The 27480-nt window shown below is 45.8% G+C and overlaps 1 protein-coding gene across 1 annotated transcript in view; it reads left to right on the forward strand.

The window, feature by feature from the left end:
• LOC119182775 (retinoblastoma-like protein 1) overlaps positions 1–5938 on the forward strand; it is a 29707-nt gene extending 23769 nt beyond the window's left edge. Inside the window, exons 10-15 of the mRNA XM_075866630.1 lie at positions 1456–1527; positions 1629–1668; positions 2267–2301; positions 3856–3912; positions 4884–5048; positions 5667–5938. Coding sequence (XP_075722745.1) covers positions 1456–1527; positions 1629–1668; positions 2267–2301; positions 3856–3912; positions 4884–5048; positions 5667–5828 — 531 coding nt within the window. The 3' untranslated portion in view covers positions 5829–5938. The remainder of the gene's footprint in view (positions 1–1455; positions 1528–1628; positions 1669–2266; positions 2302–3855; positions 3913–4883; positions 5049–5666) is intronic.
• Positions 5939–27480: the final 21542 nt, after the last annotated feature.

Here is a 27480-nt window from a genome sequence, read left to right on the forward strand (position 1 = left end):
AGACTATCTGAAATCACTGAAAGACATGCAACCTGTAAAAGAGGCCTCCTATCGGTATGCTTGTGAAGTTCCAAGGTAAATCCCCAGACAACACAAAGGCATCCTTTGGATTCTCCTAGGATGCGCTGCTTAGGATGTGTGAAAACTTCTAAGGATGTCCCAGATATTTCCCGGAAACCTCAATGAAGGCTACAAAATGAGACAAAAAACGAGACCCTCAGGACATCCCGCACTTAGGACATCTTGGGATCATAATGGAATTATATTTGGATGTTGCACATTCCACTGTATCCAGAAATTACCAGTACATGCAGCACTTGAAGGACGCATGCTAGTTAGTAGATAGAACTGTCTTTTGAAAGTCTTGCATTTCTTTACATGTTTTTAATACCCCATCAATGTACTCTTCCAGCGATGCAATGCACTCCTGCTTTTCCACGTGACTGTAGGCTTATAACACGTTCGATGGTTCTGTTGCCTTCCTCTTTGCTTGTTATTTTCCAGATCTTGAGGATACTGCTCCATTATGTGTTTTCACCTGCTTATTTAATATGTGTATATTTATGAAGGGTTGTGCAAGTTCTATATACATGTACAGGTGCGTTAAAAAATGATCGCTGAAAATGTACTCTAAGTCATGAAGCAACGTGCATATACATGTGAGAATATCATTAAGTAAATTAATTGAAACCTTGTGGGATGATATATACCATGTCCATTAAACATCCCATAAGAGGACATGAATGGGCCGATGCATGCAGATGTCACGCATGCATCCACCCATTTACGTCTTCTTCCGGGATATTTAATGGACATCCATTTGCTGAAGTCTACAGGACATTCATACGACTTCCTTTAATGGATGTGGGACTTAGGTACTTGTTTGGGGCATCCTTAGGACTTTTTGTTTTGTCTGGGTCATTTGAATAGGTGATATTGAAGGAAATCCATGTCATGAAAGGAAGTGTTGAAGTGTGGAAAGCCGAAATTGACTATTCAAGCCAAATAATGGCCTCTCGTCTTTGGCAAGCAATACAGGACAAATTAAATGAGTGTGGCTCGTCCTTGATAAATGAATGAAGGGAATTTTGAGGGCCCCTTTCTTTGTGCAACACAACCTTAATAAATAACAGTGGCGTCTGGTTTTCAGTAAGCTCATCCTTGGTAAGCTGCAGGAAAAAGACTTGGGGGGAGCACTTTCCGGGCTTGGGATTAAAAAAAACCAATTACGCTCAAGCCTCGATATAGCGAACCAAGATATAATGAATTATCAGTCATAATGAAGTAAGCGTAGTATAGCTTTGTGACACAGTGCTAAGGATATACATATATGACAAATTTTCAGATATAGCAAAGTACTTTCATGGGAGATGTAACTATGATAATGAGGATTGAGTGTAGTGCGAAAGTAAATCTCCGGTAAACAGGTGCCTAAAATTTTTTCGTGCTTTTTAGGTAACCAAATTTCAAATGAATTTTGAGGCCATTCTGAACTGCTACCGAGAGCAGTCACAGAAGAAAAGTCACGTGAGTAACACCTCTGCACATCAGCTGGCCTCTTTTTTTCTGTTTAATGTGCCTCATAAAGAATACCTCTCAAATTTTTGTTTTTGTCTGACACTGTGCAGGTGTACCGCAGCGTTTACTTGAGACGCACTGCAGGGCATGGTGAGGTTCACTTTTCTTTCTTGTTAATCATTCAGCCATTACGGTATCGTGGTAACGTTCATGCATAACAGACATCGCGTTATGCCATTGGGAACACATGTCCAATTTTAAACGTATATAAACTGCACATTTATCACTACATTCACACTATCACTTGTAGGTAGGGCCTAGCTTGGGGAAATTTTTCAGGTAAGTATGGGGCTACTTTCAGGTAAGTATGGGTAAGTACCATGCGTAAGGGAATGTTCAATTAAATTAGCTTCTTAAGTAGCCAAAGCCAAGCTTAGCCACGGCGTGGAAGCTGGTGCTTTTAAATTTTTCACACTTACATCGCTCTGTGCTTGTCTCACTACACTGACTCTTGTGTTGTGAGGCATTCGAAAGTGCCAACGGCCAGTGCATCGATCATGTCGCAGGCAAGTGGTTCATTCAGTCATTTAAAACATCAGACTTTAAACCACGCAAAGCGACACTGCTAAAATTGATTATCTCGAAATATGACCCCTGTATTAAACATGCTGACTGGAGTTGATTGCAGTGCCTTGTCTTTGCCTGCATTTAAACAGTGCATTGAAACATGCTTTCCATTTCTTTTCAGATGAACGAGGTGACATCATCAAGTTTTACAATGATGTGAGCAATGTTCAGTATTTATTTTTAATTTCGTAGACTCTTGCAAGACGCAAGTATGGATGTTTTTATTAGGTACTGCACAGTCCAAAAAAACTACACCAATTTTTTATTTCCAGTTTACGTGGCAGTGCTGACAGTGGCTTAAAGCTGCCTTAGCGTAGGTAAAGTCGTATCAGAGAACGCTTGTCATTGGTCACACATATAAATTTTTGTAGTATACTCGTATGCCAACATCAGCAAAGGCACAGGCATAGTAACTATAATTAAGTTGAGTGTGCATAAAGACACGAAAATAAAACCCATTGTGAAAAAATGCTGTGAGACGTCACAAGGGGCGGTCGACTTAAAGCACGCTAGATCAGCCCTCTGTTGTAGCCTAATAAAAAGTCTAAGCTTCGCCCACAGCACCATAGCCTGTCTGCTTTTCACCTGTCAAAGACAGTCGTGCTAGTTGGATTCTGCTTGAACTGTAAGTCATTTTTCTTGGATAATGTAAGTACCGTGCGTATCAGCAGTTAAAGGTTTGTCCTTCCTGCCCAAAACATCGTGTTTGGCTGAGCGGCAATGTCAGAATCTCCGATAAAATTACTGAGGGTATTCAAGTTTCTAACTTAAAACCAGTGACTAAATTGTGTGTCTGTATGGTAAGCTCAAATATGTGGAACATTATATGCCCAAACCTCGTTATAATAAAGTTGCATCTTACACAAAAATAAGTTCGTTATATCCAAACATCCGTTATAGTGTTATATTTCCAACTCTATATCTATTGCAAGGCTATTCTTTATTTACTTTTCTATAACCGATATTTTGTTATATTCATGTTTGTTATATCGAGGCTTGAGTATAAAAGTGCTTGAATTCATGAATATGAGTACGTGCTGTACATTTATGCAAGTTCTCGGTGTGAGGGACAGCGATGGCCATGGGCGGAACCAACATTTTTCATTAGGTTGTGTCCAACTATACTGGTTTAGAAGCTTATGTAGACTGAATTTTTCTGGAAGACAATCAATTTACGTTTGTCTACTGCAATATTGGCCGCGGCGTGTGCTGTTTGAAATGATTCAAATTAACTTCTGTGTCCATAGTATTTCTGTGCAAAATAAATCATTTGCCACAACGTTGAGCTCTGATTGTCGCGTTTGACCTTTTTAACACGGTGAAGCGATTGCACATACAAGAAGCTTTAGTTTCTAGTCACTGCCAAAGTGCATCTGCCCAATGCATTGTTTTTCATAAAATGAATAAAATCAATACATTGGTGACTGTTTTAGAAGTAACCTTATTGTTCATTTTGCGGGAGTGTTGCTTGGTATTGCTGTGTGCGTTTTAGTATCAGAGATTCAAGGTCGACATTCATAAAAGGAATGCATAACATAAAGTTACAAAATTATCACGGAGGTAATTTTGTCGCTTGATCAGTTTAGTTCTGGAGATTTCTTTCCCAAACAACATTTATCGTTGAGTTTTTATGCTTGACTAGGGTGTTAAATAGTTCAGAATTTTCACACGTGGTTTGAGGTTGATTGCTGACATTGCATAATTTTGCAGATATACGTAAGTCGGATGTCTGGGTTTGTCAAGAGCTTCTGTTCGGGTGCAAGGATGGTGAGTTTTTAAGAATACTTCTTTAATTGGGATTTCTGCTTTGTTGAAGACCATGTTTCTGTACCTTAAGGTGTAACGTTAAGAGACAAGAAGAGAGCAGAGTGGATTAGGAAACAAACTGGAGTTAAGGATATCATGGTTGAGGAGTTAAGGATATCATGGTTGAAATCAAGAAGAGGAAATGGACATAGGCCGGGCATGTAGCATGTAGACAGGATAACCGCTGGCCATTAAGGGTAACTAACTGGATTTGTAAAGAAGGCAAGAGGGTGAGGGGGAGGCAGAAGATTAGGTGGGCAGATGAGATTAAGAAGTTTGCGGGTATAAATTGGCAGCAGCAAGCACAGGACTGAGTTGACTGATGGAACATGGGAGAGGCCTTTGTCCTGCAGTGGACGTAGTCAGGCTGATGATGATGATGATATTTCTGTACATATGTGGTCTCTCTAAACAACTCGAAGTGGTAGGCAGATTTTGTCTATATGTACTATTAAAGGTGTCAAAGTGCGATCAAAGCAAGTTTTTTGTGACACTTCCATTCATATTTAGTATAAGGTGAAATTGAGTACACATGCTCGCCTGTATTCGCACTTTTTGAAACTAGGTGTTTTACAAAGTTTAAAACTCAATCTGTGGTCTCTCTGAACAACTCGAAGTGATAGGCAGATTTTGTCCATATGCTCTATTAAAGGTGTCAAAGTGCGATCAAAGCAAGTTTTTTGTGACATTTCCGTTCATATTTATAAGGTGAAACTGAGCACATATGCTCTCTTGTATTCGAACTTTTTGAAACTAGGTCTTTTACAAAGTTTAAAACGTAATATAATGTAACGAAGTAGTATTCCCATCATTTATGCTATGTTTTTTATTGTTATGTTTGAGAGCATGCCTTATTCAAAATGTAAATGGAAGTTTGGAGAAGGAGTAGCCCAGTGTTGTATGATATATGAGGAACCCACCATTTCTTGCAGAATGACATCGTTTGCCTGACACCCCTGCCGCGGGCCAAGTACATGCTCAACTCACCGAAACGCCAGATTTCGCCCAACATCAAGCTGTTCGTGTCCCCACTCAAGGTTGACCGCTTCGCGACGCCCGAGCGTCACACTTACCACTTCAACCAAAGCCCAGCGAAGGTGAGTATTTGTACTAAGTACTAATTACACCAGCCTCGTCGGGTCTTTTCAGCTTTCAATGTGTCCACATCAGAATCCACAGGTTTCAGTCCTGGCTTAACCCTATGTTATGCCTTTCCTATATCTTTTTTCATGCTGGTACAAATACTCTGTTGTAAAATTATTATAAGGACAGAAAAAGAAAAACTAACGTGCTTTGTGTCACAGTAGTTCTGCAAAGTTGTGCCTGTAGTCCGAAATGAATGACTGAACATAAGGTTGTGCTTCTGGAAAAGTATGTGTTAGAGGTTGTAAGCACCAGGCTATTTACGTCAGAACTCGATATAATGAACCCAAATATAACAAAATATTGGTTATGGCGAAGTGAATGAAGAATATGCAATTTATATATATATATATATATATATATATATATATATAGTGTTAGGAATACACTTTTATAATAAATTTTAGGCCAGAACGAAGAACATGTTTTTGTCTAAGAAGCAACTTCGTTATTATGAGGTTCGAGTGTATCTGCGCAGTTCCGTTCATTATTTCAAGCTTTCCCGACCATGTTGCATTTATGAGGTGTTATTTTCTCAGTTCATCCTTTACTTTTCGGTTAATTTATTGCAGGATCTCCTCAGGATCAACGAAACAGTTAGGAGTGCGTGCGTGGATGTAGCGAGGAAGCGAATCTTGCTCGACGGCGATGCCCCGGAAGACGAGCCGCCCACGAAAAAGCACGTGCTCTACGAGAAGGTCGAGGCATTTGTGCGGGGTCGCCAGGGCACCTAAAACGGAGTTGTCAGTTTCGAAGTGTAGGTGGCTCGAGAGTTGGAAGCGCTGGGCTCCCCACTATACTGTTTAACATTTTTGTTATCATATGGTGGTTTTGGCACGTTAAATTCCACATATCAATCAACATTTTGGTTGCTTCAAGACTGGCTTGATTTGTCATTGCAGCAAATCTTGCGTGACATACTTTTTGTTTTGCTGGCGTGTGTCGCTTTCACGAAAATTGTCGAACCATTGCACATGTGACAGCATTCATAGAGGCCTCCTGAAGAATGTTGATTATCCAAAAAAAACCTTTGAATGTGGTGGTGCTCTTGAAGTTGCTTAGAAGTTTATGCCTGTTGCAATGGTTCAAGAACCTTCACCTCGTCTGTACTAAAAGAACTGAAGCACACTAGCAGGGTGTGTTGCTAAAAGCAATGCTGTTTTTGTTGGCGCTGGAATGAGTGTGGCATGAGCATTTGTTTGGTATGGCCAAATCATGAAGAATCTTTTTTTTAATTCTTTTTTTTTTATAAGAACCTTTGATAAGTACAAGGTGTGCCGAGTGGTGTCTGTATGTGTGTTTGTGCGTGTGCAAGTATTCCGTTTTACGGTTTCCTTTCCGGTGTCCCTTTTAATTTCTCTCCAGTGTCCATTAGATATCAGAATGATGATCTGATGAGTATCGATATTCCTTGAGTGGTGTAGAGAACAAAGATTGTTGATATTCCGACCCACATAACGGTTGCCCTGGCCTTCGTGTAATGAGACAGCTTCAACCAGTAGCGGAATATACAAACTTGGTGTTCTTTTTAAAAGTGATGCATTCTGTGTATTCAAGCATATCTGTGTATGTGTACATGTGTTTTGTTCTTAGATGTGTTTCTGCAACAAGGTATTCTGCAGCTCCTGTGTTGAGTGTGTTGGCGAGGGGTCGAAGGCCTTTGCTTGGCATGAGCGGAGGTGGTGAAGACGTGAGAAAGCAGTGTTGCATTTGCACTGCTGTCTCAGAGTGTCAAGGCTGTATGTGGTTGCATCGTACGGAGACCAAACACTTTTTACTGTGTAACTATGCGCACAAGCTGCTGTTAATGATCTCTTTGCGTTTGCAATATATATATATACTCATAGTGCAATGGTGTCTTTTTCGTGGCAGTGCAGCAGTTTTCACTGTTATTTAGCGATCCTCTGAAACATTAAATGATGTGCGTCATTGAAACATTCATATGATTATTTATTTAATGACTAGAAATGCTGCTCTTGCAAACTTCCTTGCTTTTTTTTTTTCTTTCTGATGTTTATTTTGTGACTCTAACTTATTGTGCATGTGGTGTATTTATGCATGCAGAGAAATACAAACCGGTGCAGTAGTCGCAGGTTTTGTGGCTCACTTTCAGTCTGTATTTCTTAAATGTAGTGCCAGGCCTCGTTTCATAACAACTGCCATTGCTGTGCCTAGCATAGAGGTTGACAATAGGCCTGCACGGGACTGTGTGTTTTCAGAGGCTCATCTAACAGGGGTATTAGTGAAACTGAAAGAGTATGGTGCACTTCAAAAGCTAGGCTGGTGCGTCAATGACTTTCTTTTTTGCACTGGACGTCCCTTTGACCCACGTATGTCTGAGTTCGTAAATGGTCTCTAGACCAGCTTGTTTAATCTCACACAGTGGGGTTAGAGAATGAGGGATAACTGTTGTGCAGGAGGCTGGGAGATTAACTAGAGGATTGATATCCAGTTATGTGCTGTGAAAGGGGCTAGGGTTGTCAGAGAGGTAAGAAAGAAAAACTAAGCACTGTAGTGAGAATGAATACATGACAGGGATTCACTGATTTACATTGGGTTCTCCCAAACGGCCTGTACGCGAGTACAAATTCAGGAATATTCTGAAGCGCCTGGTTTTAAAGTCAGATGCAGGCACATTTGAAAGGTTTCAGTCGCTTTCATGACCGGCTTCATGACGCAGCGTACAGGCCACACATTTTTGTGTGCAAAATACAATTGCATCTCGAAGGCATGGAATGGCATTCTACTAAGCCGTAATGCGTGTTATTTGGTATTTCACTCTGAATGATATTTTATTTACATAAATGTAGTACTGGTCCTAGTCTCTTTCTGCACCGCCATGGCCATTTGCAGTTCACCATCAACCGTCATTTCCCATTTTCTTGAGCATGGGCCAACAGTTTTACATACATGCCTGTAGAGTCAATCTCTCTGTCTTTGTTTTAATCTCACGTGAAAGTAATTAGCTTAAAATTCCTGGAACTGGGATTGTTGTTGGAGTCAAAGTTTGGACTCTAGTCACACAGGACTTCAGAAGTTCCTGACACTTCCTCCTCAAAGGCTCCTCAATGGGGCACAATGCTTGCACCAGTAGGTGCCCACTTGAGACCGGGGGCATAGGCAGTAATTTTTCATGAGGGGCTGGCGCCACCTTGACCTGTATTGAGAACTGGCCAGGTAGATGTAGTCGAGCGTGATTTTGTGCTCTGTATGCCATGCAAAAAAAAATTCAGGGGGGAGGAAGCCAGGAATCGGGCCTGATGCACCACCCCCTGGCCACGCTGCTGCTCCAGAACACAGTGGACACTCATAAATGGAACCTGAAGGGACTGGGAAAATGTGTTCTGTTCAACAGGAGTTCCATTACTGAGAGATGAACTGGGGTCTAGTATGCAGGGATTAAACCAATCATATCAGAGGCAGTTGTTCCATTTAAGCAGCAGTTCTGTTTAATAGATTTCTGTTTACTGAGAGTCCACTGTAATGTAGTGAGGCTCGCTTTTGAAGAACTTTGCCCAGTGCGCGAGCAGGACTATTTCGGTAGCCGAAGAGTCGATCCGCTGTAGTGCTTCGGTCGTCTAGGCGTAGCCTCTCCAGACTTAATAATTTGCATTCAGCTAAGTCGTCTTGGCTTCTTCAAGGCTGTAACCTTTAAGGAGACGAGACCGCTTGTTGAAACGACGCTAGCAACGACCTCCTCTCGCAACTACACGGAGCATAGCCTGTCGCAATGACGGGGATAAGTAATTCGGAGAAATAGGGTTGATATGGTATAGACTAAACCGCTTTAGATCCTACAGGGGTTAGTTCAAGGCAACAGTGCGTCACTGCACATGAGATAAAGGGAGTCGCTGGGCCTTCGGAAGAGCGAGGGCTCGTCTGGTAAACCAGTGCCCAACCGCACGTCCGCTGGTCTGAGCATGGGGAGACCTACGCAAACTCTACTGAGAACCATTGGGTTAGTGAGGGCTCATCTGGCAGCGAGTGCCCATACGCCAACTCCGACGGTCGATGGCAAGCTAAGGAGAGTCCAGAACAAGGTCTACACACTGACAACACTTGGGAGAGTCTCCGCTTCCTCGCTCCCGGCGGCTGCTTTAACAAGCCCATGCACTCAAGGTCAGCCAGTGGCATGGGGCCATTGGCTTTGTTCAGGGAGGTACCAATGTCACTGGCATCTTCTAAAATGTTTGAGAGGAACAGTGGGAGAGAGGGGAGATTTCTAGTGAGCTGAAACATGGAGCAGGCGTTTTTTCTTTATTTTCAACATACATGGCACCCCTATTCAAAAAATTTTCGTCAATTTCATCATCTCTTCAACTGTCTTGCTTAAAGTGAGATACAGCATGATAAGCTTGAATGTGATTGCGGTAGTCTAAAATGCCCTTCCTGTGCCCATTCGTGCGAATAAGGGAAAAACGTGCATATTTGCACAATTCTGGAGGGGTAGAGTGTTGAAAGTACAAAGACATGTACAAAGTCGCTGTTTGTGTTCGTTATAGCATTTCCTGCATTTGATTAAGCTGTGAAAATGAGTTGTATGAAAGGGAACTACATTGAAATTTGTTATTGGGAGTGGCTAGTTCTGGATAGAAAATGAAGTGGGTTTCAAAACAAAACATTGTTTTTGACACTGAAATAGAAGAAAAAAAGATAATAAAAAAATAAAGCCTACCAATGAGAACTTTCAAGAATCAGGAGCATCCTTGCTAAGATTGAGTAGAGTGGAGTGCCAGTTTACAGCCAAATATGAAATTTTGTTGCAGTCAAGTTTTTAGAGAGCTGCTGCACTTGCTGCCAATGATTTAACTGTTCCTTTTTGGGCGAGCAAAGTTGTGTGTAGAGTTTGCTTCCTCGGGATTGTTTTGTGGGTGTGTGGTACATACAGTGATGCGGTTTGCTTCGCAACAGTTGGCTACTTGTTGCTATTCGGTGCTTTGTCATTATTTTGGGCTGATGTATTCTACATATTGTGTGTGTGCGTACTGTGCATAACGACCAGATGATGTGATATGTGTGGTGTTTTATGTCACGAGGGCCAGTATTGGCGAAACAGTGCCGAGGAGAAGGAGGTAGAGGGAGGAAAGGCAGAAAGGGTGTGGCTCTGCCTTTTTAGAATGTGTGGGCACGCACCCGCAGAAAGAAGGGACAGCAGCGTTCCTCTTGAATTTTGAGCTATTTCCGTAGCATGTAGCGTTGCGAATTTCGGCCGACGGGATTGTGAATGCCCCATGTATGCATTGCGCTCGTCAGCTGGAAATCTTCAAACCTGGCGACCCACTGTTTAGACACACTGTTTAAGTCTGCATGTTACCTGCAATGTGTACATACGTGTGCGTACCATTCAAGTAATGTGCTATAGCCATAGGTTAGCACACACATCCGTGAGTCGACCGACTCGGACTCGGATCGAGCCGCGAGTCTGAAGCAAGCCGGGGTGAGAGAGTTTTTGAGAGAGCCTGAGTGAGTTCCACTTTTGTTTGCAACCTATACGTCCTATCTACTCATCTTCAACATTACTATTAGCCTTATTTGCATTCACATTTGCACTCATACCTACTGAAACGTATTCTAAAGCAGTGTCATTCATAAACCATTTCAATATTTGTTTATTGGAGGCATGAATTATGTTAGGAGGGTGCCCCTCCCACTCTTCCAGGGAAGTTCTTAATAAAAGGTGTCTTATGTTGTCATTTCTTTTCAGAAAAAAGTCATTTATTCGCAACCACTCATGACTCGTATTCTAAGGTTCTGGACTAACAGACTCGTTAGTAGACTCACTCAGACTCGGATCGAGCCGTGAGTCTAAGCGAGTCCAGGGGAATAATATTTCGGTGAGTTTGACTCCGAGTGAGTTCAGCTGAAAAAAAAAAAAAAATTGTGTGTGCGAGTTCGGCTCAGAAAATTTTCGGCCAGTATGAGTCTTAGTGTGAGCTTTAAGTGCAGAATGTATCTAATGCGTGAGTTTGAGTGAGCTCCACAAATTTTGGCTGACCTATCAGTGTTATCTTTTTTGTGCAAGGATTGAAATATTCATATGCTACGGGGAAACAACGCTCAAAATTCCACATCTGTAGCACATGTATAGGTAACTTGTACATATGTTTAACAGTTAATTAGGTACTCCATCTGTCAGAAAATACCATTGAAAGTGGTGTGCAGTACAAGAGGGCTTTTAAAGCTCGTACACAGAAAAACCACTTGTAGAAGCTTGAATGCCAAGGTGGGGGGCCCTTCATACAAAGCTTAATATCTGAACAAGAACTACTTTTAATACATTCATAAAAGCTGAACACGGTGAAAAAAAGTACGTTATTTTGCAAACAACTGAACTGACACCCGGTGTCAGTCTAGTTTTTCGCCCTCAACTTTGCAGCGCAGCCTTTACCTACTGGTATGTTTCAACCAGCCCTCACACAAGCTTTTCTGTACGTCTGCACTCATGCCCAAACTTGCTAACATTATATAGTCAACGTCAGCACACAGCACATACACATATGGGATCTGTACGGATTCATAAAAACTTGTAATCTATCTAATGCATTCGTACGTCACATGAGGGTGGCTTTATTTCAGTCTAATTAAAGCACAGTTTCGTGCCAACTGAAATGGACTGTGTTAATACGTATGCCTGAGAGTAATATCGAGTATGAAACAATGTACTCAACAGCCGATCGCAATTTTATGCACACGCGTCGAGATGAGTGCTGATGTATATCGCACGCGCACACGTGCCCAATCTTCGCTCATGTACTTACCCTGTGATCGATGTTTAAACGTCAAACGAAACTCAAAAACTTAAAGGGTCACTCGCCAGGCCCCATACCAAATTTTAGTTAGTCCGTAGAAGCTGTTGGGTGCCCGATGAGGAGCATTTTGCCACAAAAATGTTTCCAATCGGTTCATTATGAGCTGAGAAAACTGTTTTTTTTAAGCGGTGTGAAAGCAGAATGAGAGGAGGCGAGCTCGAAACACTTGCCGCTCCTCCGCGTAGCCTTCGCAAGCCAAATATCTTCCCTACCCTCTCCGGCATCCGACCAAGAGGTCGCGTGCGCATGACGTGCCCGAACTAGTCCAACCCCCGCGCACGCAAGCGGCGTTTTTTTGTTTTTTTTTTTTGTTGACCAGCGTTGTTTTGAGGTCTAATGCCTGTTTCTGCGGGATGGTTTGGAAATTTGGAAACGCTGGCTTAGACGCGGTAGAATAGATTAGCAGAATGATTGCGCGAACGCGTTGGAGTGTTTCATGGCTGTCGTCTGCTCGATGAAGTGAAATAAACTTTATTTGGTCCTGGAGAAGTGGTCAGACACCCCCCTAAGAGGTGTCCGCCGAAGTTGTTGGCCACGTCCACGCCGGGACTAGAAGACCGTGGCCCTCCGCCCGTTCGCAGGCCTCCTGGACTGACGAGTATTGGACTTAGAGCTCGGGGCTTTTAAGAACCCTCTCCTAGTCTTATTCTGTGCTGAACTTAGCGCCATGTAACGCCAGGCACTGCCAGAGCATGTGAGCGAGTGTGCAGTTTTGCGCCTCACAACTAGGGCATCCTGGAGTTATATGCCATCAGCAAAGTGGCTGAATGTGCTACGAGATAGGAAAGAGCCTGCCTGTAGCATCCGAAGAACCGACGACTGCGGCCAAGTGAGCTTAGAATGCGGAAGTGGATACCTCCGCCTAGAACAACTGATGATAGGACGTCACTTCGTTAAAGGTGCCAAGTGGATCTTTAAAGTTATCTGTGAACCCACCTTCGTACCCGCCCGGACTGCCGCGGCACGTGATTTCTCACGCACGGTTATGGGTAAGTTCGTTAGCGTTGGGAAGAGTTGAATACACCTCTGAGCCTATATATGTGGTCCAAAAACCAGGTGATTGTGTGGTAGCCTACTGCACCCCTGGATCTTTGGCTCGCTCGCTGGATTAATTCCGTGCCGACCGGTTGTGCCCGCGCGATCTCCGACGACAGCGTGCCTCTGGCCGACTGGCTTGGTCCTACGCCACCTCCTGCCGCCGGTCCCCAACGACGACAACAGCGTAGCTCTGGCCGACTGGATTAGCCGTATACATCGTCTCCTGTCGCCGACAAAAGATATCGCCAGTGGTGCCCCGCCCTCGGGCTCCTGCTAACGTGTCCTTCTTTCCCGTCTTCTCCTTACTTCCGTCGCTCCTTGCCTCCCACCCCATTCTCTCCTTCCTCTCTCTCTCTTTACCTTTTGATCCTATCCTTTTATTCCCTTCTCTACCCCCATCCCTCTTGAGCTACTGTTGAGGTGTCCTCCCACTGAGAGCGGGGCTCACTTTTATCTTCTTTTCTTTCAAAATCGCTTCCCCTGGATTTTAAAATATCGGCAGCCTTCCTGGAAAATATACCCCCGAGGCAAATGCCCGGGTGGCAGCCCTGGAGTCAGTAAATTTCTCTGGACGCGAAGGGTCCGTCATCGCGAAGGCTATCACTACCTACTCTGCTACGGAGGCAGACTCCTTCCTCACGGAAGGCGAGTCAAGTACGTGACCGCGATGATCAAAGACCACAGCTGCAAAACGATCGGAGCGGCCATACTGCGCCGCATCGACGAAAGCTCACCAAGGTGGAAAGGTGGGCATGTTGGTATTCTATGTTTAAGAACGGAAAACCGCGTGTGCCTTACGTACACGCGGTTTCACATAATCTTAAAAAGATTGCCCAGTGGGCCAAAGTGCGCGTGCTCATTTCTGCGCCAAACAAGTTGGAAAGGTTGTGCACGATTACGACGAGAAATGCAAACGAAAATCGGGGGTGCGAAACTAATCACAAAATTAAGTTTGTTGATTGCGCTGAGTGTGTCGTGTATTGCCTGCTGCTATTTTGTGGTCGCTGCTACGTCGGACAAACCAGTCGTTGCTTGAATGACCGGCTGCGTGAGCATCATTACAATGTCAAAAAATTGGACAGGTGGGTTTTTAGCAATACATTGTAAGAAGTGTGGTTGTATGCCCCTGTTCGACACGTGTGGGGTTCTGTCAAGAAATAGGAATCAGCTTACACGCGAGATAATAGAGGCAGGAGAGATTGAAAAGTTGGGTGACAGGTGCGTTAGTATGCCTTCTATCGCGCTGACGAAGAAGGAATTTGATTTCTTTGGTGTCCGTTATGATGCGTAGTAATGTTGCGGTTACTTCTGCGCAAGAGTTGTGCTCATCGTTGTGTCCTATAAGTAGTGTCGTGATCACAAAAATAAACTGTTGAAAGTAGCGCTATGTGATGATGATTGATATGTGGGGTTTAACGTCCCAAAACCACTATATGATTATGAGAGACGCCGTAGTGGAGGGCTCCGGAAATTTTTACCACCTGGGGTTCTTTAACGTGCACCCAAATCTGAGTACACGGGCCTACAACATTTCCGCCTCCATCGGAAATGCAGCCGCCGTAGCCGGGATCCGAACCAGCGACCTACAGGTCAGCAGCCGAGTACCTTAGCCACTAGACCACCGCGGCGGGGCAAAGTAGCGCTATGTGTGTGTGTTGTGTGTCCTTTCTTTGTGTATTCGTATTCAGTGCGCTCTTACCCTTCTTAAACGACGAAAGCTACACTGCCCGCGAACCTAGCCACAAAATTAAGGAGAGACTTGGCCCGGGCCTTTCGCCGGTCAACATTGTACTGTGAATGCACGTTACGCGGGAATGGTGCCACCTCGTACGTGCCTTTCATTGTTTGTGACAAGAAGATCTTCTGTTCCTCCCCTGCCGTATGATGATATCCCAGCGACTGTAGGAGACGCTGCCCAGCTTTCGTGGAGGAGAGTCGCGCGACCTGAGCTAGTGTTTGTGCCTCGGTCACCGCCGTGAGGGTGTTGTGCATGCCCAGACTCATGAGCCGGTCCGTGCTGGTGCTCATAGGTAGGCCTAGTACTCTTTTGATGCTTTTACGCATTAGTGTGTCGAGTTTATCCTCCTCACATTTAGACTAATTTAGCGAGGATGCCCCGCAATTAATGTGGCTCATGAGGAATGCGTGGAAGAGCCGAAGGAGATTGCTCTCCTTCAGCCCTCCCCTGTCAAAACCTGCGAATTTCTGCCGTTGGATTCAAGAAGGAAGCCTAGCACCCGAATACAATTTACTCTAGGAATCGACTGCCCATCCCGTGTGGTTATAGTAATCTTCACTTGATCAAGCAGTGACTCGTTCCTTCTTCCCGGTCGAGCTGGTTGATATAGAAGCAACTCCAATTTAGAGGGGAATAGCTGAAGCCTTGTATCCTACAGAAAAAGTTCTGTGATTGACGAAGTAGATTGGAGCGCCTCCTCCACTTCAGCATCCGAGCCACCCATGCACCAGACTGTAATGTTGACGGTTCTGCTCGACGTGCTGACCGCAGGGGCACGAACGCATGTGAGACGTCGGCACATTAGCCTTGCATTTGTCGCAATTCATGGGGAAAAATAAAAAAAAGAACGCTCACATTCACTTAATGCGTTTCATTATTCATCTAGAGGTTTATTAATCTCTTCATGCAACAAATACATAAACTACGCATGCCGTGTTAAATCATTTTCGCCATGTCACGCGCCACTGTTGTCTACGTCAGAGCACACTCGTCTACAAAGAGGACCAACGTCAATGCATTGCCATGTACGTAGGGCCATTCATACGCGCACATCATGCCCTCATTCTCTGGGCGCGCGCCGGCAGAAGGGAGGGGGAGCAGCGTTCGTCTTGACATTTGACACATTTCCGTGGCGTGTAGCGTTGCAAATTTTGGCAGACGTGATCGTAAACGCCTCATCTAAGCATTGCGCTTGACAGCTCAAAATAGTCAAACCTGGTGAGTGGCCCTTTAACATCAGACGCGGCCAACGTGCGCGGAATTGGACTGTTTGCTCACCTCAAAGACACGGGTCGACGACACGTACGGGAACACGTTCGCGAGCGAGGAAAATAAAGAGCAGAAGATACCCCACGCCCATTTTGGCCTATCCCAGGTATAGCAGGCGATCACGAGTGCACTTAGACGTTGCCCCGCCGCGGTGGTCTAGTGGCTAAGGTACTCGGCTGCTGACCCGCAGGTCGCGGGATCAAATCCCGGCTGTGGCGACTGCATTTCCGGTGGAGGCGAAAATGGTGCAGGCCCGTGTACTCAGATTCGGGTGCACGTTAAAGAACCCCAGGTGGTCGAAATTTCCGGAGCCCTCCACTACGGCGTCTCTCATAATCATATGGTGGTTTTGGGACGTTAAACCCCACAAATCAATCAAATCAGCACTTAGACGTTGTCTAAGCAGACATATACACGTTGATAGAAACGCTCGAAGTGCTTGCAAGTTCCTTGACTACCTCTAGCCATTCAGAACGTCATAGTCACAAGTCAATATGCATGGTTGATTTGACGAGTTGGTGACATACGATTGTTTGAAATAAGAGCGCACTGCCTAAACGCGGACAGGATGGACAGGAAAGAGCGCTTCATCTTGAATTTTGAGCTATTCAGACATTACCGTTTAGGATAGACAGAGCTCTTTTCCCTGTCTACCCTGCCTGCATCTACGTAGTGCGTGCTTATTTCAAACAATCATGAATTAATTTGAATCCCAATGTGCCCCAACCATCGCATCCTCGGACATAGCTCTAACAGACGTTTTTTTTTCTTTGCAAGCAGTCAAGTGACAGTCTTAGTGTACAGGTATGCATATGCACTGCTAAGGCCAAAGTGCAACGGTGTTTTGTGGAATCCTGTGCATCCGGTAGTCACACCTGGTCATCGCAAGCGAGCCGTACAAAAAAAAAAGTATCTGAGGAGTCTTTTTACCGCACAACGATAATGGTAATCTCGAACACTGGGTTATATATGTATATCGCCGCGCACCTTGTACGCCCAGGTCACAAATGGGTCGAGGTGCTATCAGCATAACATGGCATTTTCAGTATAAAACCGAGCCTGCAGTGTCGGACGAAAAAATGACCCGAATCTACATGTTACACTATAAATGTCCTCGAAAGACGATAATCTTGCGTCTTGAGATAGTGAACAAAACGTTTATTTGATGATATGGGCAAAAACATCGGTGAATGGTATTCTGAAGGCGCTGCGTTAGAGTGCCTCGAGTGTGTAACGGAGGCGAACAAGCGCATCTAGGATGGATGGATGGATATGGCTGTACCCTTTAGATCTGGCGGTGGCCAGCGCCACCAAGCCGTATTACCTAATGAACCAAAAACTATATTTTTTTCCTTAAAAAAAGAGTTTGAGGATCCGTACTTTGCAGTGAAGAGTTTAATTTTCACTCGTGCCTTGACTTTAGCCACCAATCAGATAACCTCCTTCTAGTTAAGTCTACCCGCCTAAAGTTTATTTTGCCCTCCCGGTCCCTAAACCCCAGTGCTTTGAAAAACTCTGCGCCATCATCCTGAACTATAGGGTGAAGCCCTTTACAGAACATTATCAAGTGTTTGGCAGTTTCTTCTTCCTCTCCACACGCACTGCATACTGTGTCTACCCCTTCGTATTTGGCCCGATATGTCTTGGTTCGCAGTACTCCCGTTCTGGCCTCAAACAGTAGAGAACTACCCCGAGTATTATCATAGATCCTTTCCTTGGCAATTTCCTGCTTAAGCGTTCGATAGATCTCTAGTGCGGACTTCTTTATCATGCCCATTCTCCACATGTCAGTCTCCGTTTCCTTCACTTTCTTCTTAACCGATAGTTCTTTTTGGTTTGGCCACCTGCTGTTTTCTAAGTATTTACCAGTCAACTTCCTGGTTCGCTTCCTCCATTTTGTATCGACATTCTTCATGTACAAGTAGCTGAAAACCTTCCTAGCCCAACGCTCTTCCCCATTTCTCTCAATCGCTTCTCAAATTTTATCTTGCTGCTAGCTTCCCTGCCCTCAAATGATGTCCATCCCATATCACCTTGTACTCCCTGATTTGGTGTATTCCCGTGAGCTCCTAAAGCAAGCCTACCTATTCCACGTTGCTTAATTTCTAATCTTGCTTGAACTTCTGATCTCATGCACAAGACCGCATTGCCGAACGTTAGCCCAGGAACCATGACCTCTTTCCATATTCCTCTCACAACATCATACCTATTGTAATTCCACAGTGCCCTATTTTTCATGACTGCTGCATTCCTGTTACCTTTAGTCGTCACGTATATTTCGTGTTCCCTCAGATACTCGGTCCCATTGCTTATCCATACGCCCAGATATTTGTATTTATCTGTTATCTCTAGCGTGACCTCCTGTATTCTAAGCTCACTACCTTCGCTGTCATTGAAAATCATGACTGCTGATTTTTCCTTACTGAATCTAAAATCTAACCTATCTCCCTCATTACCGCAGATGTCCATCAATCTCTGCAAATCTTCCTTGTTGTTGGCCATTAGCACTATATCATCTGCGTACATTAATGCTGGTAGTGCCTGATCAATAAGTTTTCCTTGTTTGACTAAAGAGAGGTTGAAGCCCAGTCCACTTCCCTCTAATTTTGCCTCTAATGCTTGTAGGTACATCATGAATAATAAGGGTGACAGGGGGCACCCCTGCCTAAGCCCCCGTTTTACCTCTGCAGGCTTGGATACCTGTTTTTCCCACTTTATAACTACCTTGTTACCTTTATAGATACCCTTTAATAGATTAGTGACTACATGTTCCACGCCTAGTGTGTCCAGTATTCCCCACAATTCCTCTTGAACCACGCTATCGTACGCTCCCTTGATATCCAAGAATGCTAGCCACAGGGGCCTGTGTTACTTTTCTGCTATTTCGATGCACTGCGTCAGTGAGAACAGATTGTCTTCCAACCTCCTGTGTTTCCGAAACCCATTCTGCAGTTCCCCCAGCACCCCCTCATCCTCTATCCACGCCTGCAGTCTTTCCTTTATAATCTGCATCGCCATCCTGTAGACCACTGATGTCACTGTTATAGGACGGTAGTTGTTTATGTCAGCTTTTTCTCCCTTTCCTTTATAGATCATGCTCATCCTGCTAAGTTTCCATCCATCGGGAACTTCACCATCGATTATTATTGTGCTCACTGCCTCTCTCAAAGCCTGCTTAGACTTCAGACCTAATGTCTTTATCAGCCTAATTGGAATGCCATCTGGGCCTGTTGATGTACTACTAGGAACCCTTTTCTCAGCCCTTTCCCACTCTTGTTTTGAAAATGGAGCCATTGCACCACTTGATTCGTCCTCGTCTATTGTGGTGCATAAAGTACTTCTTTGTTGAAATTTTTCTGTCACTTTTGTTCTTATATATTCAATAGCTTCGTCCCCTTCTAGCCTAGCACCTTGGGCTGTAGTTATAAATCTCTGCTCTAGGCTCGTCTCATTTCTTAGGGAGTTTAGATGGTTCCAAAATTTGGCAGCTGCCTTTCTATCTTTTTTATGTACTTCTGCCAGCCACTGAGCTCCCTTCCTTCTAATCTTTTCATTGATCAGAAGGGATGCATCCCTTCTACAGCTTAGAAAGGTTGCCCATTTTCTTTCAACATCATCTGTCGGTTCACCCCGTTGCTTAGCATGTCTGTGTTCCCTAGAGGCTTCCCGACGTTTTGCTATGGCTCTCTTAACTTCCTCATCCCACCAACTTTTGGGTTTGTGTCTTCTTTTCCGGGGTGACTTGTCACGCGTCTTAGCAAGCTCTAGCTCAAAGAGTCTAATTAGATTCGTGTATGTCCACACTGTCTTATTATCCTCCGTGATTACTTTCTCAATTTGTTTAGTGGCTATTTCAATTTGCATTTCTGGATAAAAATTTTCCTGTAGTTGCTCATCTTGTCTTCTTCCCACTTTCACTCCTCTTCCAAAACTTAGCTTGATACGTTTGTGATCGCTACCCAGACTTCTGGAGCCACCTTCATCTATGTGCATTCCCCTGAGCTTATCATACATCCTATGTGACATCAGTGCATAATCTATCGTCGACTGAAGCCTTCCTACCTGCAATGTTATTTGCCCTTCACACTTCTCGGTACTGTTGCAAATGATCAAATCAAGCCTTTCACACATATCCATGATAATTTTGCCTGTCGGGTCGGTATACCCATCTATATCTTCTATGTGCGCATTCATGTCTCCTAGTATAATTATCTCGCACTCTCTTCCTAACTCCTGAATGTCCTTTGATATACACTCTACCATTGTCTGGTTTTCCTCTCTAGCCTTTGCTCCCGTCCACAAGTACACGAAACCAAGGAGTGTCATTTGACCTGCCACTTTCCCTTTTAGCCATAAATGTTCCTTGCACTCCTGCTTGACCCTTTGCCAGTCTGTACTTTTATGAATGAATGCCCCAATACCACCCCCCTTTCTGCTGCCTTCTGTTCTATTACAATATTGCCACGCGTAGTCCGGATTGTTCGGAGGTTGTTCCTTGTCCCTGAGATGTGTTTCTACAAAACCGTATACCATCGGCCTCTCTTCCCTTAGCTGTTCTTCTATCTCTTCCCACTTCAGCCTGTTCCTACCACCCTGCATGTTAATATACCCTATGTCTGAATTGGCTCGGCGCTCGTGGCTACGTCTATTTATGCCCCGGACTCTATCTATCTTAGATATTGGTGCCACTTTGGAATCGTATCTGTCCATACCACCTGTCGAAGAGTCTCCTTGGTTGTTTTCCTCGTTACTAGCTATCCTGCACCCCGAAGGGCTCGCTTGCCCCCCAAAAAAGCTACTGCGCGTCCTGCAAGTCGCCAGCCCACCTCATGACCTAGCCGCCCATCGAAGTGAATTCTGTCTCGTTGAAAACCCCCCCACCTATGCACCTCTCTGTTTATTTCCACCACCTCAAAGCCTTTCTCTCGACTCATCCACCATATCTCTTGGTTTGCGTTGACCACCGCTCTTTGCAGGTTGCTATCACGCACCGGTACCTCCGGTATCGTGCATATCACTACCTGTACCTTAGGAGAAGTGGCGCGCATGTCATCGACGCCTTTCGCCAGTGTGGCTGCTAGTCCTGCTGCATCTCCATTTAGGACATCGTTTAAACCGCCTGAAATTATCACTAGGTTTCGTCTATCAGCTGTCGTTTTGAGCTTTGCGCTCGCTTGCCTCATGACTGCTTCCAGCTTGCGTCCTGGGAACGCCCCTACTGCCACCCTCTTGTCACCTCTTACCCTCTCTTTGATGGCTTCTGTGCATCGATTTAAATTTGAGTCCCCGGCGATTATCACATGCTGCGATTTTCAAGCTGGAGCGTTCTGCACTTGGGGGCTACTTGCACCTGTGACGCCGGCTGCTTTGTTCCCTCCCTGCCCCACCACTACCTCGCTGAAACTGGGCCTTGCGACAGTTGAACCGGCTAAACCTGTTTTTTCCAAACTTGCTTGCTTTTCCTTCTCCACCGTTCTGGTTGCCGGTTCCCTGCTGTTCTCTCGGTAGGTCGCTTCTTTGTTCAGCTCCGCTAGCGCTTCCTCGGCGGACTTCAGTCTTTCTCCCATTGCCCTCGTTTTCTCTTGCTCTGTCGCCAACTCAGTCTCGAGTTTGGCGATTCTCATCAGCAGTTCACTCTGGGCAACCATCATTTTCTCTATTTTTTCCTCGACCTCACATTGCCTACACTTCGTGTCAGCCTCTTCTCCATCCGCTTCTACGCTTGGGTCCACTTTCAAACCCACTCCACATCCTGAACACTTTACAGTCTTTTTAACCATGCCTTTCTGACACCAATTGTCCCTATACTCGATAATTACTAAACTCGAGCCCTGTGCTACGAGAAAAAAAATCTAAGCTCTACTACAAAAATTTGCGTGTTCAATGTACGCGCACCTCCCCCACGGGGTGGCAAAAGAAAAAAAAACAACAAAAAATTCAAACACACACACCCGCACTAACTAATAAATACCTGGTGACTGGCCCCCGAAAAAGCCGTACCATAAAATAAGTGTTACGAAGATTTCAGCCGCTGCCTTATAATTATAAAGAAAAGCTCAAAACATGCAAAAACACTTATCTGCGCAGTCGATGCGGAGCGCTCAAAAAACACGTCCATCCACCTTGACAGCCCAAACGAAAAAGGCACGGTAGGCACGAGCGCCATCTGGCAGTTATCTTTGAAAACGAAGGCGTGAGCGACCGCTGAGAAAGATGCGCGCCAGTCACGGAGGCGATAAGGCGCAGAATGCAAAGCGACGGGCAGGTGCCATTACCATGCCGTCGTAGCTAAGGTCCCTAGATGAAAGAAGCTTAGTCGTAGCAAAGCGTTGGAAACACCTTCTTGAGCATCGCGTTGCACTGTCAGCGCAGCGCGTTAAACGCTACAGTCCTTAGAGTTATTTGTGAGTGCCTCTTCTAGTATAAAGGCAGACATACAAAACATAGACATGTTGTTATGACGCCTCAGATATGCGCAATATTTGCTTTTTTAATTGACAATCGCACAACTATGAACACTAAACCTTGAGCAATATTGGTGGGCGCTGCGGATGGGGTTGGCCGTTCAGTGCCGCTTGAGGTATCGTTGGGGCAGACAAACAGAGAAATGTACACAGACTCTCACAGACTCCCCAGGCGAGCTTCAGTCTCAAGTTCATCAGCTTGGTGAGGGCTCTCTACCTTCGTCCTAGTTCTGCTGTTGTCATACAAGATCGCGTCTCGAAGTCGTTCGGTGTGTGCCGTGGAGTCAGACAGGGCGACCCACTGTCGCCCGCTCTCTACGTGCTCGCATTCGAGCCGCTCTTGCAGAAGCTTTCTAAAGACACCAGCATAGGTAGATTTCCCCTTCCGCCAGGTTCCCCCCCCCCCCCGTGGCAATGTTTGCCTATGTAGATGACCTCTCTATTGTCGTCCCGGACGAGGCAACTGTTTGCACCGTCTTGGACGTTATGGAGGGGTACTGCTCGGCGAGCGGCGCCAGGATAAATAAGTCGAAGAGCGCAGTCATGTATCTGAACTTCGCTCCCTCTAGTCCACGTCCTGTGCATGGCCTCCCCATACAGAAGCGTCTACGTATATTAGGTTTTCATTTCGAGCCAGATGGCCTGACTACCGAAAACTGGTGGTTAGCAAGGCAAAAGCTGACCGACAGGATTAAGGAACTCGGTGCCTTGTCTTGTCCGCTTACAGCTAGGGCCACGATGATTCGATCACTGTTGTTTATTTTCCTTACGTACATAGGTTGGGTTATGCCAGTTAAGCCCCCCACCAAAGTTATCTTGGAAAATAAAGTTTTCGATTTCTTTTGGGGTCGTGCCTCTCATTTTGTGTCGCGCCCCGTGTTGAAGTTGCGTAGGGACGGAGGAGGACTAGGTATTCCCGACCTTAGCGTTGTGACCACGGCATTACATGTTAAGTGGACACGGGTAGCTCTTGATTCAGATATGCTTCTTACTAGAAGCTTCGCGTCGTATTTTCTGAGCACGCGGATGAGGTTGTTCTCGCCTGGGGCATTTTCGAATTCAGTGCCTCGAGCGGGAACGCCTTCTGCCTTCTATGCAGGGGCCGCTTCTACTTTGGCCCGTCTCCAAGAGGGCGACCCCGAGATAGATTTAGTTTTGATCGAACTCCGCGAGTTAGTCGATAGACTCGCTCCGGAGTTACCTGAACGCTGTAGAGAACATGACCTGTCCCAACATAGTCCAAACTGGTGGTTAATTACTGCCAGTTTGCTGGACGCCAAGCGTGCTACATTCATGTATCGCCTGGCCAGAGGGTGCCTGCCTCTAAAGTTCAGGTCCTTCACGGGAATTCCTCAACGAGGAGCGTGCCCGTTTTGTGGCACTATGGAGGACCTGGTTCATGTGTTCTCACTACCAGCTGCCCTCCATCGAAGGATAGCTAGCTTGTTTGGCCACCCAGGTGTTCCTTTCAACACCGTTTGTTTTCTTCATCCCCTGTCGGGACAAACGGCTAAGCAATACATGCTTCTGCTTGTTGTGTGCTCCTACCAAGTGTGGGTGGCACGATGCTGTGCCGTCTTTGACGGCAAGCGACCCGGGCTTCACGAAGTGCTTGCAAAAGTACGGAAGGAGGTCTGGTTCGTTCTCCACCGAGAGTGGCAGCGCCTAGGTGCAAAGAAGTTTTATGAGATGTGGCACCGTCCGGCAGTGATTTTCAGTGAGGCAGGAGGGCAGATAACTATCAACTTTTAATGATGGCTTTCTCTAAGGCTCCACGACTAGGCCTAGTGAGCCAGTCGCCCTCGAGTTTGGTCTGTATGGTCTTTCACCCGAGCTTTGCATGTGCTAAGGTGATCCTGTCGCCTTGTTGGGCTTTCCCCGCAAGGTCCGTGTTGGCCCCTTCTGCAGGCTCGGCGACACTACTCGTCGAGGCTGAAGGTGGCTCCCTTCCTCGAGGAGGACTAAGCCGGCTTTCAGCCGTGCCGGTTTCCGTGGGTACGTTTGGTTTGCGTGCAGCAGCACTGGCCTCTGCACCAAATAGGTGCAGAGGCCAAATAGTCCCGTAGACCCCACAGGACGGATTGTGTCTCACTGCGCCCTTGTTGTGAGGAGACGGGCCGTGACCGCAAAGTGCCTCGCGCCGAGCGATAGCCCATCCATCCTGAGGGGGTGTCGTCGCAGGCTCTCAGCCACGCGACAGGGTGAGGGCACAGGCACTTTGGTTGTGGTGACTGAAGTTACCGCGACCGAGGGCAGTCCCGCTGCCACGTTTTTAAGTATGCCCGCTTTGCGTGCGGTGTCGAGAGCCACCGCGCGGAAGGATAGCCCCTGTGTCAAGCCTCGCTGGGCCCTAGCGGTCAGTAGACGGGCCATGACCGCAGCGCACCCCACGCGTTGCGATAGCCCACCTCGCCAGGGTACGTTTACTTTGTGCGTTGCGACCGAAGTTGCTTCGCCGAAGGGTAGTCCCTTTGTCGGGCCTCCCTGGTTTGTACGCCGGGAGGCAGGCCGCGTCTGTTTGGCGCCTGGCGCCGAACGGTGGCCCCCTTGCCAGGTCATGGCTGTCTGCCCAAAACAAAACGTCCCCCCACCCACACGACCCGGGGGGGGGGGCAGGCATTGCCGGGACAGACGTAGGATAATGATGGGTTGATGAGTTCAGTGTGACTCTAGGACAAAGCTCTTCGGCGCCGCGTCTCCTACCTATCTGACAACGGCACCTTGTACTCTAAATCGTTACCCACTTTTCTACACAGACAGACAGGCAAACCAAGTTTTTTCCGTCGAAGGTCCCCATGACAGACTATCGTCTTTAAAAGACGTGAGGAAGCCAGGCAATGGCGTGGCAGAAGACGTCGCCCCAAGCACGCCATTCTTTCTGGAGAGTGCTGTATACCGGAAGTCAGCCCGCAGTAACAAACGGTAACGTTCAGATTGGAAGCGTAGACACGTCCTTTCAAATACATTAAAAAATTCCATTACATTTACTAATGCCTCCCACAGTTACACACACACATGCAAGATTTCCAAATTAAATGTTACTGCACAATGCAGGGAGATGACTATTACCCGGAAGTGTGCTGAATGATGTTGCATATATGGTACAAATATCAAACACTGACTTTCAAACATTCGTGTTGATTTCGTTTATTTCGTCAAACAACGGAACATTGTGTATCCTTCAGTTTTATTTGTAAAGATCTACGCGCTTCGTACATTTTTGTTGGTGGTAACTAACCTCGGTAAATTTTTGATCGCTCATTGTGTATAGCCAATGCGACAGATTTCAGTCATTAATAGGACGAAATTGCCCAAAATGTTCGCTACGAATTATATAATACTTAAATGCAATATAAATATCACTACCGATTGATGGAAGGCTTGCGAAACGCTTTTTGTGTACCACAAACTGGGTTCTCGGTGAGGAAGTGAATCCATCCGCACTAACAAAACGTCCAGCTGGGACGTGTAACATATCGCGAATATCATACGCTAACACTTATAAATGTTCGCTATAAAGCTTTGAAGTTGGAAAAAAAAACAATATATGCCATCCCCACGCCCACTACTTCTGCCTTCAACCTCTGGAGCGTATGTCTACGAAAGGTCTGTGAATGTTACTGGCCATGTGCACAACACTCAAGTTCTTGAATACGCTGATTGGTTCAGAGGTTCTGAAAACGCTGAGCCGCTGACGACTGTTTGAGCGAACACGAAGGTAAGGCAGATGTCTGCACTGAGTTGCGATACGACTGTCTTTTATCAATGATTATATCGTAAATTATTTTACAAGCACCACGCGCGTAGCGTGGCACTCCAAAAGTGCAGGCATTCAGCGCCGCCTGGCGGCGCCGGAACACTGCTTAAGGCGCCGGCCCGGCTGGGCGATGGTGCGCGTCCGGTACTCGGGCTCGTTGGAGAACAGCTCGCCCGGCATGTTCTGCCAGTCGAGTTCATTGGGCAGCCGGTACCGGTGCTTGCAGAGAAGCAGCAGCACTGGCAACGGGCGCGTATCGGGGTCGCCCTGCGGTGAGAAAAGAGACAATTATTTTAGCAGTAAACTAAAGCTGGCAGTTAACAGATAAGGTGACACATAGCCCGGAGGTACCTGAAGTTGTTATCTATGGCATCGGTCTCAAGCTAACTTTGGCTAGAGGGAAATTTAGTCCTACAAGTATCTGTACAGGGAAAGATGGCTGGAGCATGGGGAAGGGTAGCGAACGAGTCGGAACAATAAGTCAGCTAACTGCCATTTTAGAGTAGGCCTTTACAATCATGCAAAACATAAGCCATTTCTCAAGGGAATTAGATGTCAGAATTGGCGAAATGTATGTACACTGATCTATAGAATTGGTTTTGGACACGATTCTCCAATAGAGAATATTTGTTCCCTGGTACCCCCGTGTTTCAGGGGAGGGGTTAAAGGGTACCTCCATACCCTATAGCCTTCCCTCCCCTAAATTTGTAAGGAAGGGTTTTTTTTGCCGGATATAAATAATGGTAGATGTTTTTCAAGGCTGTCAAGAATTAAGTAGGCCCCCCTCCCCCTACCGAGGAAAAAAAAAGATCCTGGCTACTGGCCGGACTCATCAACCTACTTATTAAAATGACATGATACAATGACGTGTGTGGGCTGGGCGGCCAGATGATGGTCCTTGGGCCACCTGTTTGAGACCCTATGGGGGCACTAAAGAAAGAAAGTGTAACACTTTCGCAAGTTAATCACAGCCTATAGCAATAAATTATTCCGCCCTTATTTCAGCGCCGTCATTGTGGCCGAAGCCTACGCCCTCGTTTGCATACTGTCCAACCACCACCACCATCTCTAATCACGGTTTTGAAAGGAGTCTCACACTGTACAAATCAATCGTTCCCATAAAAGGAGTCGTCAATAAGTTTTAAAGTAATCATCAAATGACAGCAGTATTACAGCACACTGCCTCAACAATTGACCGTGGCAAAATTAATCTAATCAGTCAATAACAAGCGAAATTATAGGGATTGGAGATTTGTGCCTGATCTCTCGTCGCAATGAGCGCACTGGAAGCTGCACAGAGAGGGACGAGAA

This window comes from Rhipicephalus microplus, chromosome 6 (assembly GCF_043290135.1).
Source record: "Rhipicephalus microplus isolate Deutch F79 chromosome 6, USDA_Rmic, whole genome shotgun sequence".
Classification (NCBI taxonomy): Eukaryota; Metazoa; Arthropoda; class Arachnida; order Ixodida; family Ixodidae; genus Rhipicephalus; species Rhipicephalus microplus.